At 38.6% G+C, this 13,916-nt stretch overlaps 1 protein-coding gene across 1 annotated transcript in view; it reads right to left on the bottom strand.

Moving 5' to 3' along the window:
• col25a1 (collagen type XXV alpha 1 chain) overlaps positions 1-13,916 on the bottom strand; it is a 200,075-nt gene that overhangs the window by 10,644 nt on the left and 175,515 nt on the right. The window contains exons 17-29 of the mRNA XM_074699304.1: positions 13,186-13,230; positions 10,235-10,297; positions 7,841-7,909; positions 7,063-7,107; positions 5,230-5,274; positions 4,907-4,984; positions 4,567-4,590; positions 2,128-2,172; positions 1,958-2,002; positions 1,760-1,840; positions 1,609-1,671; positions 1,450-1,500; positions 1-27 (exon numbers count right to left, since the gene is read on the bottom strand). Coding sequence (XP_074555405.1) covers positions 1-27; positions 1,450-1,500; positions 1,609-1,671; positions 1,760-1,840; positions 1,958-2,002; positions 2,128-2,172; positions 4,567-4,590; positions 4,907-4,984; positions 5,230-5,274; positions 7,063-7,107; positions 7,841-7,909; positions 10,235-10,297; positions 13,186-13,230 — 681 coding nt within the window. The remainder of the gene's footprint in view (positions 28-1,449; positions 1,501-1,608; positions 1,672-1,759; positions 1,841-1,957; positions 2,003-2,127; positions 2,173-4,566; positions 4,591-4,906; positions 4,985-5,229; positions 5,275-7,062; positions 7,108-7,840; positions 7,910-10,234; positions 10,298-13,185; positions 13,231-13,916) is intronic.

The following is a 13,916-nucleotide window of genomic DNA, read 5'->3' as shown; positions in this document are numbered from 1 at the left end:
CTTTGGTCCAGGGAAACCATGAGGGCCCTGAAAGCAAAACAACACAGAAAAATAAAGGTGTGCAGGTTCTGTCACATGTGCCCATTATTTATTTTCTTGTACAGCTTAACTAAGCTTACTGTAAGCACTTTCACAACCTGTCCCTCTTGCTAAAATCACAGTTAGTTACTTGCAGCTGCAGGTGTGATGGGACTGGTAGAACAAGTGCAGCAAGGTGAAATTTCCCACAGGCAGAGATTGCTTTTGACTGTTCCCTTTCTTAAAAATATAATTAAGAGTTTCTCGTTTAACCTGAGGTGTCAAAAAACATTGTTATTAAATTAGACTGAGAATAAACTGGTTCACTGGGCTATTATCACTGAGCTGTAAGAGAAGTTACTAGAAACACTGCAATAAGTTTTCTGAGGTCAGTGTGTGTACAAAGGCTTTTCATGTTTTGCACAGCTAACTTATTTTCACTGTAGCTAAAAGTCTGTTGATTCTTTATGTGGGTCAATGAAACTGAAACTTTTGTATCCCACAGAGGCACCTTGACATGGATTTGTACCCCCTGGATCCTTTTCTTGAACCTTCAGTGAAAAAATTGAGGGCTATAATGCAGAAATAAACTCAGTTGCAGGAAGCTTTTTCCAACTAAAGCCTTCATCTAGAGTGACTCCTTATCTATTTTTTATTTTTTGAAAAGCTATAGAGATTTTAACCTACATCCATTTTTGCTATTCCAAGTCCGAGGTGAAGCTCAGGGGGACATAGTCCCTTAAGTTGCAGCTCAGACACTCTAATAGCTTTGTGTGTTCAAACCTCAGAACACACAATTACTTCTTATTATGCTTTTGGCTTAGCATGAGAACTATTTTTTTTCTAGGTTTTTCCTTTGGTAAAAGCGCTGCACTCTCTGTTCAATGTTTTTAAAATTACAAATAATCTCTGATTGGATCAGTTTGAATTAGACTGGACTGGACTAAACTGCAATGAATCTGATATGATTAGATTGGGTTGGGCTGGGCTGGGAGGGACCAAAGTGAATTGAATTGGATTGGTTTAGAGTGGATTGGATTAGACTGCAGTGAATTATATGGGATGGATTATGTTGGTATGGACTAGATATGCCTGGGTTGGATTAGACTGGACTGATCTTAATTGGACTTCTTCAGATCAAACTTGAATAGATGAATTGGATTGGACTGGAATAGATTGCAGTGGACTGAATTGGGTTACAATGGATTGGACTGGATTTGATTGTATAATTTGGACTGGATTATTTTGGATTAGACTGGATTGAGCTTGATTGGACTTCCTCAGATAAAACTGAAATAGATGAACTGGATTGGACTGGATCAGAATACTTGGACTGGGTTAGTTTGGATTAGACTGAATAGGATGGAATTTGATTAGAAAGGACCGGACTGGGTGGACTGGTCGAAACAAATTTTAATTGAAAACACTAACCATTGGTCCAGGGGGTCCATGGGGTCCAGGTGGCCCTGGGGGACCGCTGATCTGTAAATAAAAGACAGAGAGATCGTGTAAAGATTTCTTGGAGACTGCATCTTGTATTAAAGGATATGTGTTTGTTGAGTTATAACACGTGTCTTTAAAGTGACTCACTGAAGGACCTTGAGGACCAGGTAGACCTGAATCACCCTTGTCGCCTTTTATGCCATTGACACCCTGAGGTAAGAATAGAAGAAGAGTTAAAAAACACAAATGAAACAACAAAAAATGTTTTCAAATAACTTCACAACAAAGAGACTCTTACAGGGAGGCCGGGTAAACCAGTTGCTCCTTTATCCCCTGAAGCTCCAGGCATTCCCATGTCTCCTTTTGAACCTTTGTAGCCCTGAGAAGAGACCGAAAAATGCACTTTTAGATATATGAGGAATTCACTGTTGAAACTTGAAGTTAGTTTGAAACTAATCTTTTCTGCAATTTATTAAAAACAAATCAATACACATACTCTTTCACCGTCCAGTCCTGGAAGACCAGGCATACCACGATCCCCCTGGAAGATTAGAACAGATCCAACACAGCATAACTTAAATGTTGGACATAAGACTTTCACTTGCATGCTTGGTAAAAAAAAAAGTTAGCAAGGTGAAGAAAAAACACAAACAAACCAGGGTTTACCTTAAAGCCCTGAGGTCCCATTGCACCAGGAGGCCCAGGAGGACCCTGAGAAAAAAAGAGACAGATCTAGTTTTCATCTCTGTTTAGACTCAAGAAAAAGATGATTCAGTATAAGCAGCCTGTGTACGTTTCATCACCAATGGAAGTGATCGCCACAATAAAATTACTTGCAAAAGACAGTAAATGTTAGCAAACAGTCATGTATTATGATGCTCAACTGAAATCACATGCCGGAGTCAAAACCATGTTAGCTAGAGCATTTAATCATTACCAGCACAGAGAGATGAGAGGCCTGTATAAGTTTTTCCTTTTGGTTATCAAACAGGAATTTCATAATTTACCTTTTCTTTAAATTTCATACATTTTTGACCAATACTAATAAAACTATGTTTTAACACAAAAATGGGCACTTTAACACAATTAAATTCAAGTTTAACAACAGTCCTTTTATCAATCAGGGATGTTTTTTTTCTTATAACCTTTAAATTTTATCAGATTTAGAGAATTCCTTGAATTTTTATGTATGAATCCGAAAAACTTTCCATTGAAACCCATCTTAGCCAGCAGAGCTGAAACTTTAATTGAACATGAACAATACACTAGAATGGGTGACAATATAAATGGTCTGCCATATATCACCATAACTGAAATCTAGGTTGTCCTGTGGGACTTCTGCTTCCCTTTAAAATCATGTTAAAATGCTCTGTAACCACCATACTTGCTTTACTCTGATGGCATTTTCTAAAGAAATTACAAAAATAAAAACAGATTTCAAAATATGGATATAAAAGTCATGCCTCAGTGTCAGCAGCAGCTTTAGACCCCGAAACTGTACCTCTGAAAAAACAAATGTGATTGTTTCTTTTATTTTTTGTTTTTTAAAACCTCTTAAAGGCCTCTGTGAGTTTCGTTGACAGAGATGATAAAACTCCCTTTCTGAGTCTCGTTGGTGACAAATCAATGGTGTGGTGCTGCATAAGCTGAACAATTTTCCATGACAGAAACGTGACCACAGGGAGGGAAATCAGCTGAAGCTTGGGGGGTGCTGACAATGCTGTTTGATTTGAATAGAAAAAAAAGTGCTACAAGCACAAGTAATGGCATTAACTCTCTCAAGGCAGACGTTGCAGATTTGCAACAGCTAATCGCAAGTTACCAGAACTTTTTGGTATTTGGTAGAGCTGTGTCGCTTCCAACATGGCTGCCTCCTTAGTTTCACCAAAACAGATTTTCAAGGCATAAATTTCATGTAAGTTTCACCACTAACCTCCATTAATTTGGAACCAAAACTGCATAAGAATGTTTATAGATACAGTACACGCCAATTAGTAGATTTTACCCCCTCTGGGTTTTTCCCTATAGGGGTAGCTTTATTCTAATGTTGCAACATCCCAGAATGCATTGCATGTGAAGGTCTCTCCCTTTCAAAAAAGTCAGAATTGTATATAACTACCCCATATGATATTTTTCCCTGAATATCTAATTTTTTCTGTCACTAAAACTTAATTTGAGCCTGAGAGGGTTAATACACACAGCTCCTGAACTTCCTCGAAGAAAAATATTGGCTTTAAATTGTGACAGTATTCTAGTGCGTTATCCAGCACACTAGTGAGGCCACACACTATGAAAACCTCTAGCTGTATAGTTTTACAGCCCCTGTGGAGAAAGCAATACCTTGTGTTGTCTTCAGACTTTGTCTAATTAGTGCCGTTGCACTGGAACATCTCACCGAACTTTGTTTTTAACAGTCATAGTAAAATCTTGACAATCTTTCCTGGGGGGAAAGTAAAATAAAAGGCTGCTTTTTCAGCAAACTGCTCATCACTTCATCTGACAGCTACTCTTGGGGTAGCAATTTCAGACATTAAAAAAAGGAATTAAAACTATCTAAAAAAGTAAATCAGAAATAATTACTGCCTGCTTCATCGCTACCTGAAATGAAAAAAACGTACAGGGCAAATAGGGCCCTAAATCTAGATTAAAATCATCTTGTTTGGGTCAACCTCTTGAATTCCCTTTCTCATAAACATTGACAACTGGCTGGTGAAAGAGAAACTAGTGATGCTTTCTCTGTTCCTTTGCACTGTGTTTCCGTCTTAGAAAACTTCTTGGTTTAAGATATGGTGCATGGACATGCTTGATGCAGATGATATTCAATGTAAGATTTATTTAGGAATAGATGTCATATAAGCTAAGTTTTTATAATATTACTGACATTCAGGCAGACACTCAGCCATTCAGGCAGCTTGCAAGATTGGGAAGCGCACGGAGCACTGAGAACAGTCTCATCAGCTGTGAGGCAAATATTCTGCTCAGGGAGGGAGTACAAACAACAAGGCAGTGCAAACCAGGGTGGACACTGAGTTGGGCCCATGCAAGGACAGAGGTGAATCACTTGTGGATATGACACAATACACAGAATACACAGAGCCTTATTACCGTCACTGTAATAGTGGTAATCTTCTGCAGAGGGCCAGAGGAGCCGAAATGGGAAGGAGGTGAGAGATAAGATTGTAGAGGTCATACAGAGAGAAACCTTTGTGTCAGCACTTTTTCATACACCCTCTAAATAAGCTTTTTATTAAAGAGCTGATGGAAGCATTTTTTATCACAGAGGACATTTGGTGCACAGGTAGTTCAAAAACTTCAAGGACTGTTCTCTTATCTAACCTTACTGTTGAATAAAAGCTGCATTCATGATGAGAGGAATAAATGAATTTAAACATCCTCTCTGTGTTTTAATAATCTGAGATTGTACCTCAATACTGTTTCCTCTGACCTGTAAAGCTTCCTGGATGTTTCCGTTGTAGTCGATGATTTCTGTGGTTCCTTGGTCTCCTTTCTGTCCAGGTGGGCCCTGCATGTTTGCACAAGAAACACATTCATACAGATGTTCCTCTGCATTGCACTGCACACCTGGTTTACAAACAGAAGATCCATCTGTGTCTTTTCTAAGGAATGTCTGCTGCCCCCTAGTGGTGATCAGTTTGTTATTACACTAACAGTGACTGCATGGAAATTTACTAAGAAATCTAAATGCAAGATGTTGATTATCATGTAACATGTTACAGTAAATCAAGAGATGAGAATGTGCGTCCTTACCCGTGGGCCAATAGATCCCAGATCTCCTTTATCTCCAGTTTCTCCCTGGGGAGACAAAATATATATTATATGGTGTTACTGGCCTGTGGAAAGCAATGGCAGAAACATCATTTATCTGTTACTTATTTTCATTTCGACTCCTCTTAATGTCTACAAATTCCATTTAAAAAAAAAAAAAAAAAAAAAAAGGTAAAACGTGTTTTTTAACAAATATTTAGGACAGTGAAAATCTAATATGTCCAGGGCTTGTTAAATATAAACTAAAATGTTTCAAGTATATTTCTCTAATAATTCTAAAAATCACAGCCTACAGCTCAAACTATATGTCTCTAAATATGAGTATATATATATTTTTTGCATCTCAGTAAATCACTAGTCAAACAGAATCGAAACTGGGTATCTCTTAGTCCAGCTCAGCTGCCCAGAGAATGATCATCCTCTACAGAGAGGATGAGCCACAGAAGGTCGTTGCTGAAAAGGCTGGCTGTTTGCAGAGTTAAATGAAAGGGAACAGTGTGGGAGGGAAAGGTGCACAAGTAAAAGAAATAATCGCAGCCTTGAGAGGATTTTGAAGAAAAGTTGATTTGAGAACTTTGGAGAGCTTCGGAAGGAGGGGACCAAGGCTGGTACGTCAGCATGCTCAGACGTCTTTGGAAAAGACTATTACTGTTGCACCCCTGTTATCAAGCCAGGAGAAAAAGAAAAAAAAGAACTGGACTGTTTCTCAGTGGTCCAAAGTCTTATTTTTTTGGATGCAAATGAATGTTGCCTTTGATTTGGGGAACCATCTGTAGGTGTTGATCTGCAATTCTAAAGCCAAGGCAGACATCTACCAGGAGAGGTTAGAGCTTTTCATGCTTTCATCTGCCATCAAACTTGATGGAAATGCTAATTTATTTTTTCCAGGAGGACTAAGAACCTGCCCACACTGCCAAAACTACCTCCACATGGTTTGGTCAACAGGATATTACTGTCACTGGATTGGTCAGCCAGCTTGCCTGACCTAAACCTTGTAGAGAATCTAGAAAGTGTTTGTCAAGAGTCACCTGACTCGGCACCAGACTGATCCATTTGTTTTCGGTGCAGGGGTCTAAACGAAGTGTTGGGTGTATAAATGAAAGCAGTTTTCAGAATTTGTATATTTTTGGATAATAATTCCTAACTTTCATGAACTACTTTACAGAATCATCAAATTAAAACAAAAATGTAGAAACACAGAAAATGTCACAAATATAGAAAAATACAAAAATAAAACTTTTTAAATAGTTTTTTTTTTAAGTCAAATTGTAACACTGTAATACTGCACTTGGCTGAGTTGATGGGAAAGAAAAAAACTGTTTTTTTTCTCAAATTAATTTTGCTATTTTTCCCCTTTTCTGCCTGACTGACGCTGTACATTATACTACACTTGGATTTTTGGAAGAAGAAAATGAGTTTTTGGACTGCAGATTTTTGCCTCTTTGTTTGAGCCACCTGCATTAAGCCAATCTGAGACAACCATTTATGATATTATCACCATTTTGTCATTGAAATGCACATGTTAGCACGAAACTGTAAAATAATGGCTGCTCCCAACATTTGACCTTCACAAGCTGTTGACTTCACATGCAAGTCTGCAACCATGAAACTTAGCATCTGCTTTCTGTTTGTTTCCAGGGCTAATTCGCTGTTAAATAAAAGTGCTTTGTATGGACAAGCAGCAACATTTTATGGTTTTAACAAAGCGCTAACAAAAACAAAAACAAAGAACATCTGATAGAGGAAAAAAAATCTGCAAAATCTAATTAAGGAGTTATGTTCATTAAGTCAAAGAAAACACATCTGCCCTCTCACCTTTGACCCTTTGGGACCAGGTGTGCCAGACTCTCCTTGTGAACCCTGCCGTGACAGACAGAGAAGGGGTGAGAAATGAGCTAGGGGTGAGGTGAAACAATAAGAAAGAAAATCCAAGCGTGAGAGATATAAACATAAAACTGAAAAATTAACTGTCCTTTAGGATTCCGTGTATGATTTAAAACATTTATTTCACAAAGAAAATGTCATCACACTCTCATTCCCTTCCACTGATATCAACAAATTCAACTTGCAAAAAAAAAAAAAGCTTTAATATGCATTAACTGCAGAGCAATTCAGGAAGTGTTTATTTGAACTCTGGCATTGATAAAACGTGGTTTGACATTTCAAGTTTCTAATAGGACGTGAAACAGATCTGTGGGTCGTCTGAGTTTAGACTGGAGCTTCAGCTACCTGCTGGGTCAATGCCAGACATAAACAATGGTAAACGCATTTAGATTTGGTTTACTTTATACGGACTCCTGGGAGAGCCTTGGACTCATTACAGGCTTTAACGGTTTGTCAGCTCTCTGAGTTTACACAGATGAATATTTGATGATTGAATGAAAGGGGGAGCATTTTACTTCATCACCGTTAAAATCTAAGTCCTCTTTGCTGTGTGCTTAAATAATACAGGCTCCAGATGGCAGCAAAATCACTGAACCACATGGGTGAAAAGACAGCTGAGGAAAATAAGTTGGCTGGTGGAAAAGTTCTCCACTGTTTGTCATCAAAATTGGTGTTATTAACACTGCTCATGTGCCCCAAATGAACCAACCTTTGGTCCGACAGGTCCGATTTCTCCTCTTTCACCTTTGCCTGGTGGCCCGTGGTCACCTCTCTCACCCTGTGGGAAAAAAAACAAATAAACCTTATGGTTAAGAGGCAAACTATCGGCTCAAGCTGATTGGGCATAGCCTCTGTGATTTCCCCCGTTGGTTTCCAAAAAGAGTAAATGGCCTGCATCTAATTGGAAATGCTGACTCAGCAGCTTTAGTTTTGACCGGTCAGATGCAGAAAGGGAAATCAAGCTGAGGGAACTTTTAAAGCCTGGTTTTTACTTATGCATCAAATAAACGCTGTAGGTTTGTGTGGCCCTTTTTTAAATGCAAAGGAAATGTAACAACATGTTGACACGACAAGGACTGCAAGCTCTGTGATTGGTCAGATGGGTGGCATTGTATTTTCTGCATTTATGTTTCAGGAACCCCTGTATTCAAGTATAAATTTCATCTCTTCAAATGACTTGTTGGAGCTGATATGTAATGATTAGAAATGTATAAAAAATGTAATTAGACCCAAATGTGATAACTTACTCGAAATTTAACAGGATGCCAAGCCCAAAACTTAAAAACCCTTTGGCCAAAATATAACAAACAGTTACTTTCAGTTATTGATCATCCACTATTTTCTAAGAGCAGGGGTGGCCAACCTGCGTCTCGTGAGCCACATGTGGCTCTTTGCCTTTCAGAGTGCGGCTCTTCGATACATCCATAAAAAAATATATGTATATTGTATATGTATTGATATGAATAGTGGTGTGCCAATCAATCTAAATTATTGATATATTGACGCCAACGTTGGTATCAGTATTGGTCAATACCTGGGTGATGAGATTGATACTTAAGTTTCAGTTTCTTTTCTCAACATGTGCTCCTCTCAATTGTTCATGTGCCGATAGCTAATTATCTAAGTAGATAGGTAGATAGATAGATAGCTACACACCTCAAACCTGTTTTTTTAACAAGGCTTTAACTTTGTTTCTTTGTCATATAAAAACTGGACACTGAGGAAACTACAGGGTTTTTCATACTTCAACATCAGAGGTGTTTCACAATCTTTTAATAGAGCATTAAAAGTAGTTATATTGTGAGACAGCAGAGGGCGCTCTTAATAAATCACAATCAGCTTGACTTTACTTGCCCAGATGACGTGAAGTTAACGGTTGTTTTTGTAAGAACGTCGAACACAAGTTACCAATGGCAAAGATCAGCTGACAGTAATGACAGTACGTCATCTGAGAAACAGTTTGAAGAAGAGGCACCTCTTCATATCCAGTTATATCAAACTGCCAAACTCTGCTCCTGTAATGGCTCGCACAAATCATGAAATGTCATTTTTAACCTGATAATAAAAATAAACAAAACACTGACAGCTCTGCAGCTTCACACAATGAGTGAGTCTGCTGTGTTGCAGAAGTTTCTTCAACTGTCATCCACAAATGCTGATCAGGGCTGAGTTTTCCTCCATATCTCTACTAGATTTTAATGTTTCCAAGCCATTAGAAATAAAAAATTCCATATTTTGAGAGCTCTGCCCGCTTTTTGTCTTGGACCTGACAGATCTACATTCTGAACTGTAGATGCTGAGTCAGAACAAAATGCTTCAGAGCGCGTCCTCCTGACCCTTTTAAAGGTGAAATATTACATATCAAGAAATATTTTCAACAGACATTTGCATCCTCAGCTTGTTCTTTTTCACTTCAGCACCTAAAAATAGGCAAATATTTGTTTTCCAGTTGGTAACATCTTCTCTCTGTGTGAAGTGGCCTAAGAAATCCTGTAGAGGGGGCTGTGGTATAACTCAGAGCTTCTTCTCTCTATTACTTAATGCTGATACTTCAAACCAAGTGGGACAAGGCCATTATTCAGCAGTGCTGAGTCAATAAGGCATCGGTTTTCTCTTCAAATAACCACTCACTAATGATGGCTTAATGGCCCAGACTTGCAAATAAACCTTCAGATTCTTAATTTAAAAAAAAATCCTGGTTGTGTTCAGCAGAGTTCCCTCAAAGACAAAGCTAAATCTCTGTGGGGAGCTCTGAACACAAGGAAAAATCATCAGAACAGCCTGACATTTGATCCAGCAACAAAGATGTCCCGATGACAATGCATGGCTAAAATGTTCAGATTATCAATGCATCGCAGGGGGACAAGTGTCTGGATTATCACTGATGGCCCTCAGTTGTGACAGTTAGCTCATCCTGAACACTCCTGGATGACATTTTGAAAAAGCTGAGCACTAATCACCCCACTTACATGAAAACAAAGGATAATGAGACGACCAAAGAGGAGGTACTGATTTCAATGATGATTACAACAATAAACAGGGATTATAATATGATGCAAGCCATTGTAAAACAAGCTGACTCAAGTCTCCAAAAGTCACCCACCTTGGTTCCTGGGAGTCCTGGAAGGCCTGGCTCTCCCTGGGGGCCAAGGAATCCTGGCTCACCCTGAAACACAAAAAGGTATGACTTACTTCTCTAATAATGACAGCTCATTGTGCAAAAATTAGTGCCAAGCATGATCCAAAACAGCACACATGCACTTCCTGTTGGGACACTTTCACATGCACACAAACACACACACACAGGTCTAATGACACATGCACGACTCACAAAGACTGAACACATTTAAGGTGGATTGTATCTCATAATCATTTAGATGTGAATGACTCAACATTTGCACTTTTAGTTTTCAGGGATCAGCTTCCTGAATAGGGTGTGATAACAGGTCCTATACACATGACACTTGACTGTACTCAACCCAATCAGAATCTGTTCCCTCAACACCTGTACCGTGAATTCCCTCCTATAGCAGTTGAAGATGTTGATCAACAAGAGCTGACAATCTTTATGAAGCGAAAGGCGCTGTAAATGCTCAAATGATGCAAATCAAAAGACACAAAAAGTGAAACATCTGGATGAGGCATCTGCTGCATAACAAGTCTTTTAAATGAGGTGCTCCAGGACTGTGGGGATATGTAATGAGACAGTTTTAATCGTGACGGGACAAGAGAAGAAACCTGACGCTGAAATAATTGTTTGGATGGGAAAGAAGATGAGTTTGATATAAGGGAATGATACTCAGGAGCTGCTGCTTGGTGACTTAAATGGGGTGATGTTTACTGTGTTCACGAGAAATAACAATAATATGAACAATACTGTTTTATCGAGACCACTTTTCTGAAAGCTTTAAGATCACGTGTTGTGATGTACTTAATGAAGTTCTCAGAAATAGTGGAGTCTATGAAATCCAGTTTCACATTAATACATTATGTTATTATGGAACTGATGGAGTTATAGTCCAACTGTGTCCCCATTTAGTTAGCACTGGAACACTATGCCATTCGTTTATACGACTTCACCAAACAACTTTACAAGTTCCATACGAAAGCAGCAGGTATGGTGGAGTCTTTAGAATCCAGTTTCACTTCAATACATTAAACGATTGTGTAATTGACAGGATCTTTAGTTAGAGGAGCTTGATTAACTTTCATTGGCAGATGCTTTTTTGTGTTTCTTCTTTCGCCTCATCTCTATATTTTCATAGCATTTATAATACTAATGCATTTCTTTAAGTTTTTGTTTTTTTTCCATTTACTGTCACTTTCCACTATTTATTTTGTTTGTGTTCTTAAATGTGCATCATTTGAGCATTAGAAGTACATTCAGTGCAAAAAACCTGAAATCTTACTAAGTGTTTTTGACTTATTTTTAGTAGAAAATGCCTTTTTTGACTTAATATGAGCCACATCCACCTGACCAGTCCAGAAAAATGTCTTCGTACAAGTTGTTTGAAGACAAAAATGAGGTCTGAATTGCTTGGAACAAGTAAAAAGGAATGGGTACCTTTCACATTTGAAACGATACAGTTCCAATGCTTGGTACCTGGCAATCAGTACAGGTACTCAACGGTACCAATTTTCGTATTTTTTTTGCATGTCATTTTGGTAAGAATATTTAAGTGTTTAATAAAACTTTTTTTTTTCAATTTAACATATTTATTCTTTAATATATAACCTTATAATTCTGTGTTCATGTCCAGGATGGAAAATCGCCTACTCTTCCACTCCCTCACAGTCACAAGGATGCATTTAGGTACCTAAACATGGTACCTTTAGATTTTTCTTGAACCAATACCTGTTACTTTTGACAGAATTCAGTCGGTGCCTGTAAAAGTACCCAATTAAGTACCAATCCTTGGTAGTATTAGTACATTATTCAAGCTTAAGCAAAGTTTTGAGCAAATTTTTCACATTCCATCAGAGGATTTCTTTTTTACTTGTTACAAGCAATTCAGACCTCATTTTTGTCTTGAAATATCTTGAAGCAAGATTTTTTTTTGTCTGGACTGATCAGTTGAATGTGGCTTACATTGAGTGCAATAAGACCATTTTTCTTTAGAGTAAGACAAAAACCCTTGATAAGATCTCAGTTTTTGCTGTGTTTCTCCTTAGGAAGATTTCAGTTTGTTGCAGATTGGCTTCTTTTGCCCACCACTGTAGTTGAAGGCATCCTGGTAGCCTACAAAGAGGTAATGGATGCTTGTTTCATAAGCTTTGATGAGATAAACAGCCAAGAATGCAGAGCAAAACAAAGAGCAAGGCGAGCTCAGAACCTGCAAGTGCTACATTCGCAAAACATTGTTCAAATCCATCAAACAATCAGGCCTCTAAAGTAAGAACAGGAGGGTGCAAGGTTTTGTTTTGCAGCACAAAATGAAGAAGACAAAACCAAAGCTTGAAAAAAAAAAACACTGAACACCATCACAGACATTTCCTGCATTCAAGTTATGAATCAAGCAGATCATAAGATATATGAAGGTATTGTGATTGCTAGGTGCCTTTTGTCTTTAGTTTCATCATCTGCTGTTTGATAAACTAAAAAAGCTGGGATGGAAAATTCTAAATGATTACATGAAACAGAAACTTCTTTCTTACAAGCAGAACTTTTGACACATTTTGCTCCTAATCTTTTGATGTTACTTCCAGGAAGTAGACCAAAGTGGTTGCAAACATCCCAATCATTAATTCATAAACCTTGACACTCTTCACAGACATAATGAGACACTTTTCCGGCTGATTTCTGGCAACTTTGGATCAAAAACTCTGGATTTGTCATTTCACTGACTGTTCAGGTATTTCTGTGCCTCTGCCACTCTCAGAGATGAAACTACAAATCTCACAAAGCAGGAGAAAGCGGCGTTATGAGACCTTAATGTGTCATGCTTGAGGCATGATGAAAGGTCGGCTGAGTTTTGCTGTGAGCTCTGCTGGAGGGGATGCACAGGGACAACAGCAGGGGTATGACTGGGGGGGTAAAAACAGCAAAGCATTTACCTTTATCCCTGGGAGTCCAGGCAGCCCTGGAAGTCCTGGCTCTCCCTACACAAGAAGAGTGTGACACGTTACGGCCAAGCCAAGCTAAGCTGAGTCAAGCCTCACTAGCCTGCTTTTTGGGTTTCTATTAACTCAACACTTGATTTTCTATTTGTGTTTTCACTGGCGATCAAGCTGCGATCATTTCAAAAAAGTGGCCTGCTGTCCATTAGTGTGTGCTGACTGTCACTTGCTTGCAGTAAGCGCGAGCAGAAGGTTCTGCACATGCACTTTCAAACCAACTCATGCAGCCATGGCTTGACAGCGTGATTAGTGCTTGTTATAACACTCAACTCTTCACAAAGTGCAATGGCGTTTTTTATTTTCATGACTTTATTGCTTTGGGCAGGTGCGAAAAGTTCTGGTTTCTGGAAGGAACAACCGTCAGAGACTTTGGATTAAAGCTGTTTAAGAGAGCTTCAAGGCTGTTTGAGTTTGGCAGAGTTGGAAGTCAAGTTGGCGTACTTCTTTGTTACTGAGGTCGGGTCATCTACAAGTCGAGAACTCCAGATTCCCATTACATGCAAGTCTGAGTAACACGCTGTCGTTAGATTCAACTGTGGAAAAAAAAAATCAGAGGTCCAGTCCCACGTGACGCCTCTGTGAAACTTTCAAAACAAAATTTCTGAGTCTGGAAAATTTAACGCTCAATTAAGACCATTGTATTTATGGCATATAAAAACAAAGTGATT

Source organism: Halichoeres trimaculatus, unplaced genomic scaffold (genome assembly GCF_033239565.1).
Source record: "Halichoeres trimaculatus isolate MK-OKI-2021-1 unplaced genomic scaffold, fHalTri1.1 fHalTri1_scaffold_22, whole genome shotgun sequence".
Classification (NCBI taxonomy): Eukaryota; Metazoa; Chordata; class Actinopteri; order Labriformes; family Labridae; genus Halichoeres; species Halichoeres trimaculatus.
This window is presented reverse-complemented; position numbering and strand designations above follow the sequence as displayed.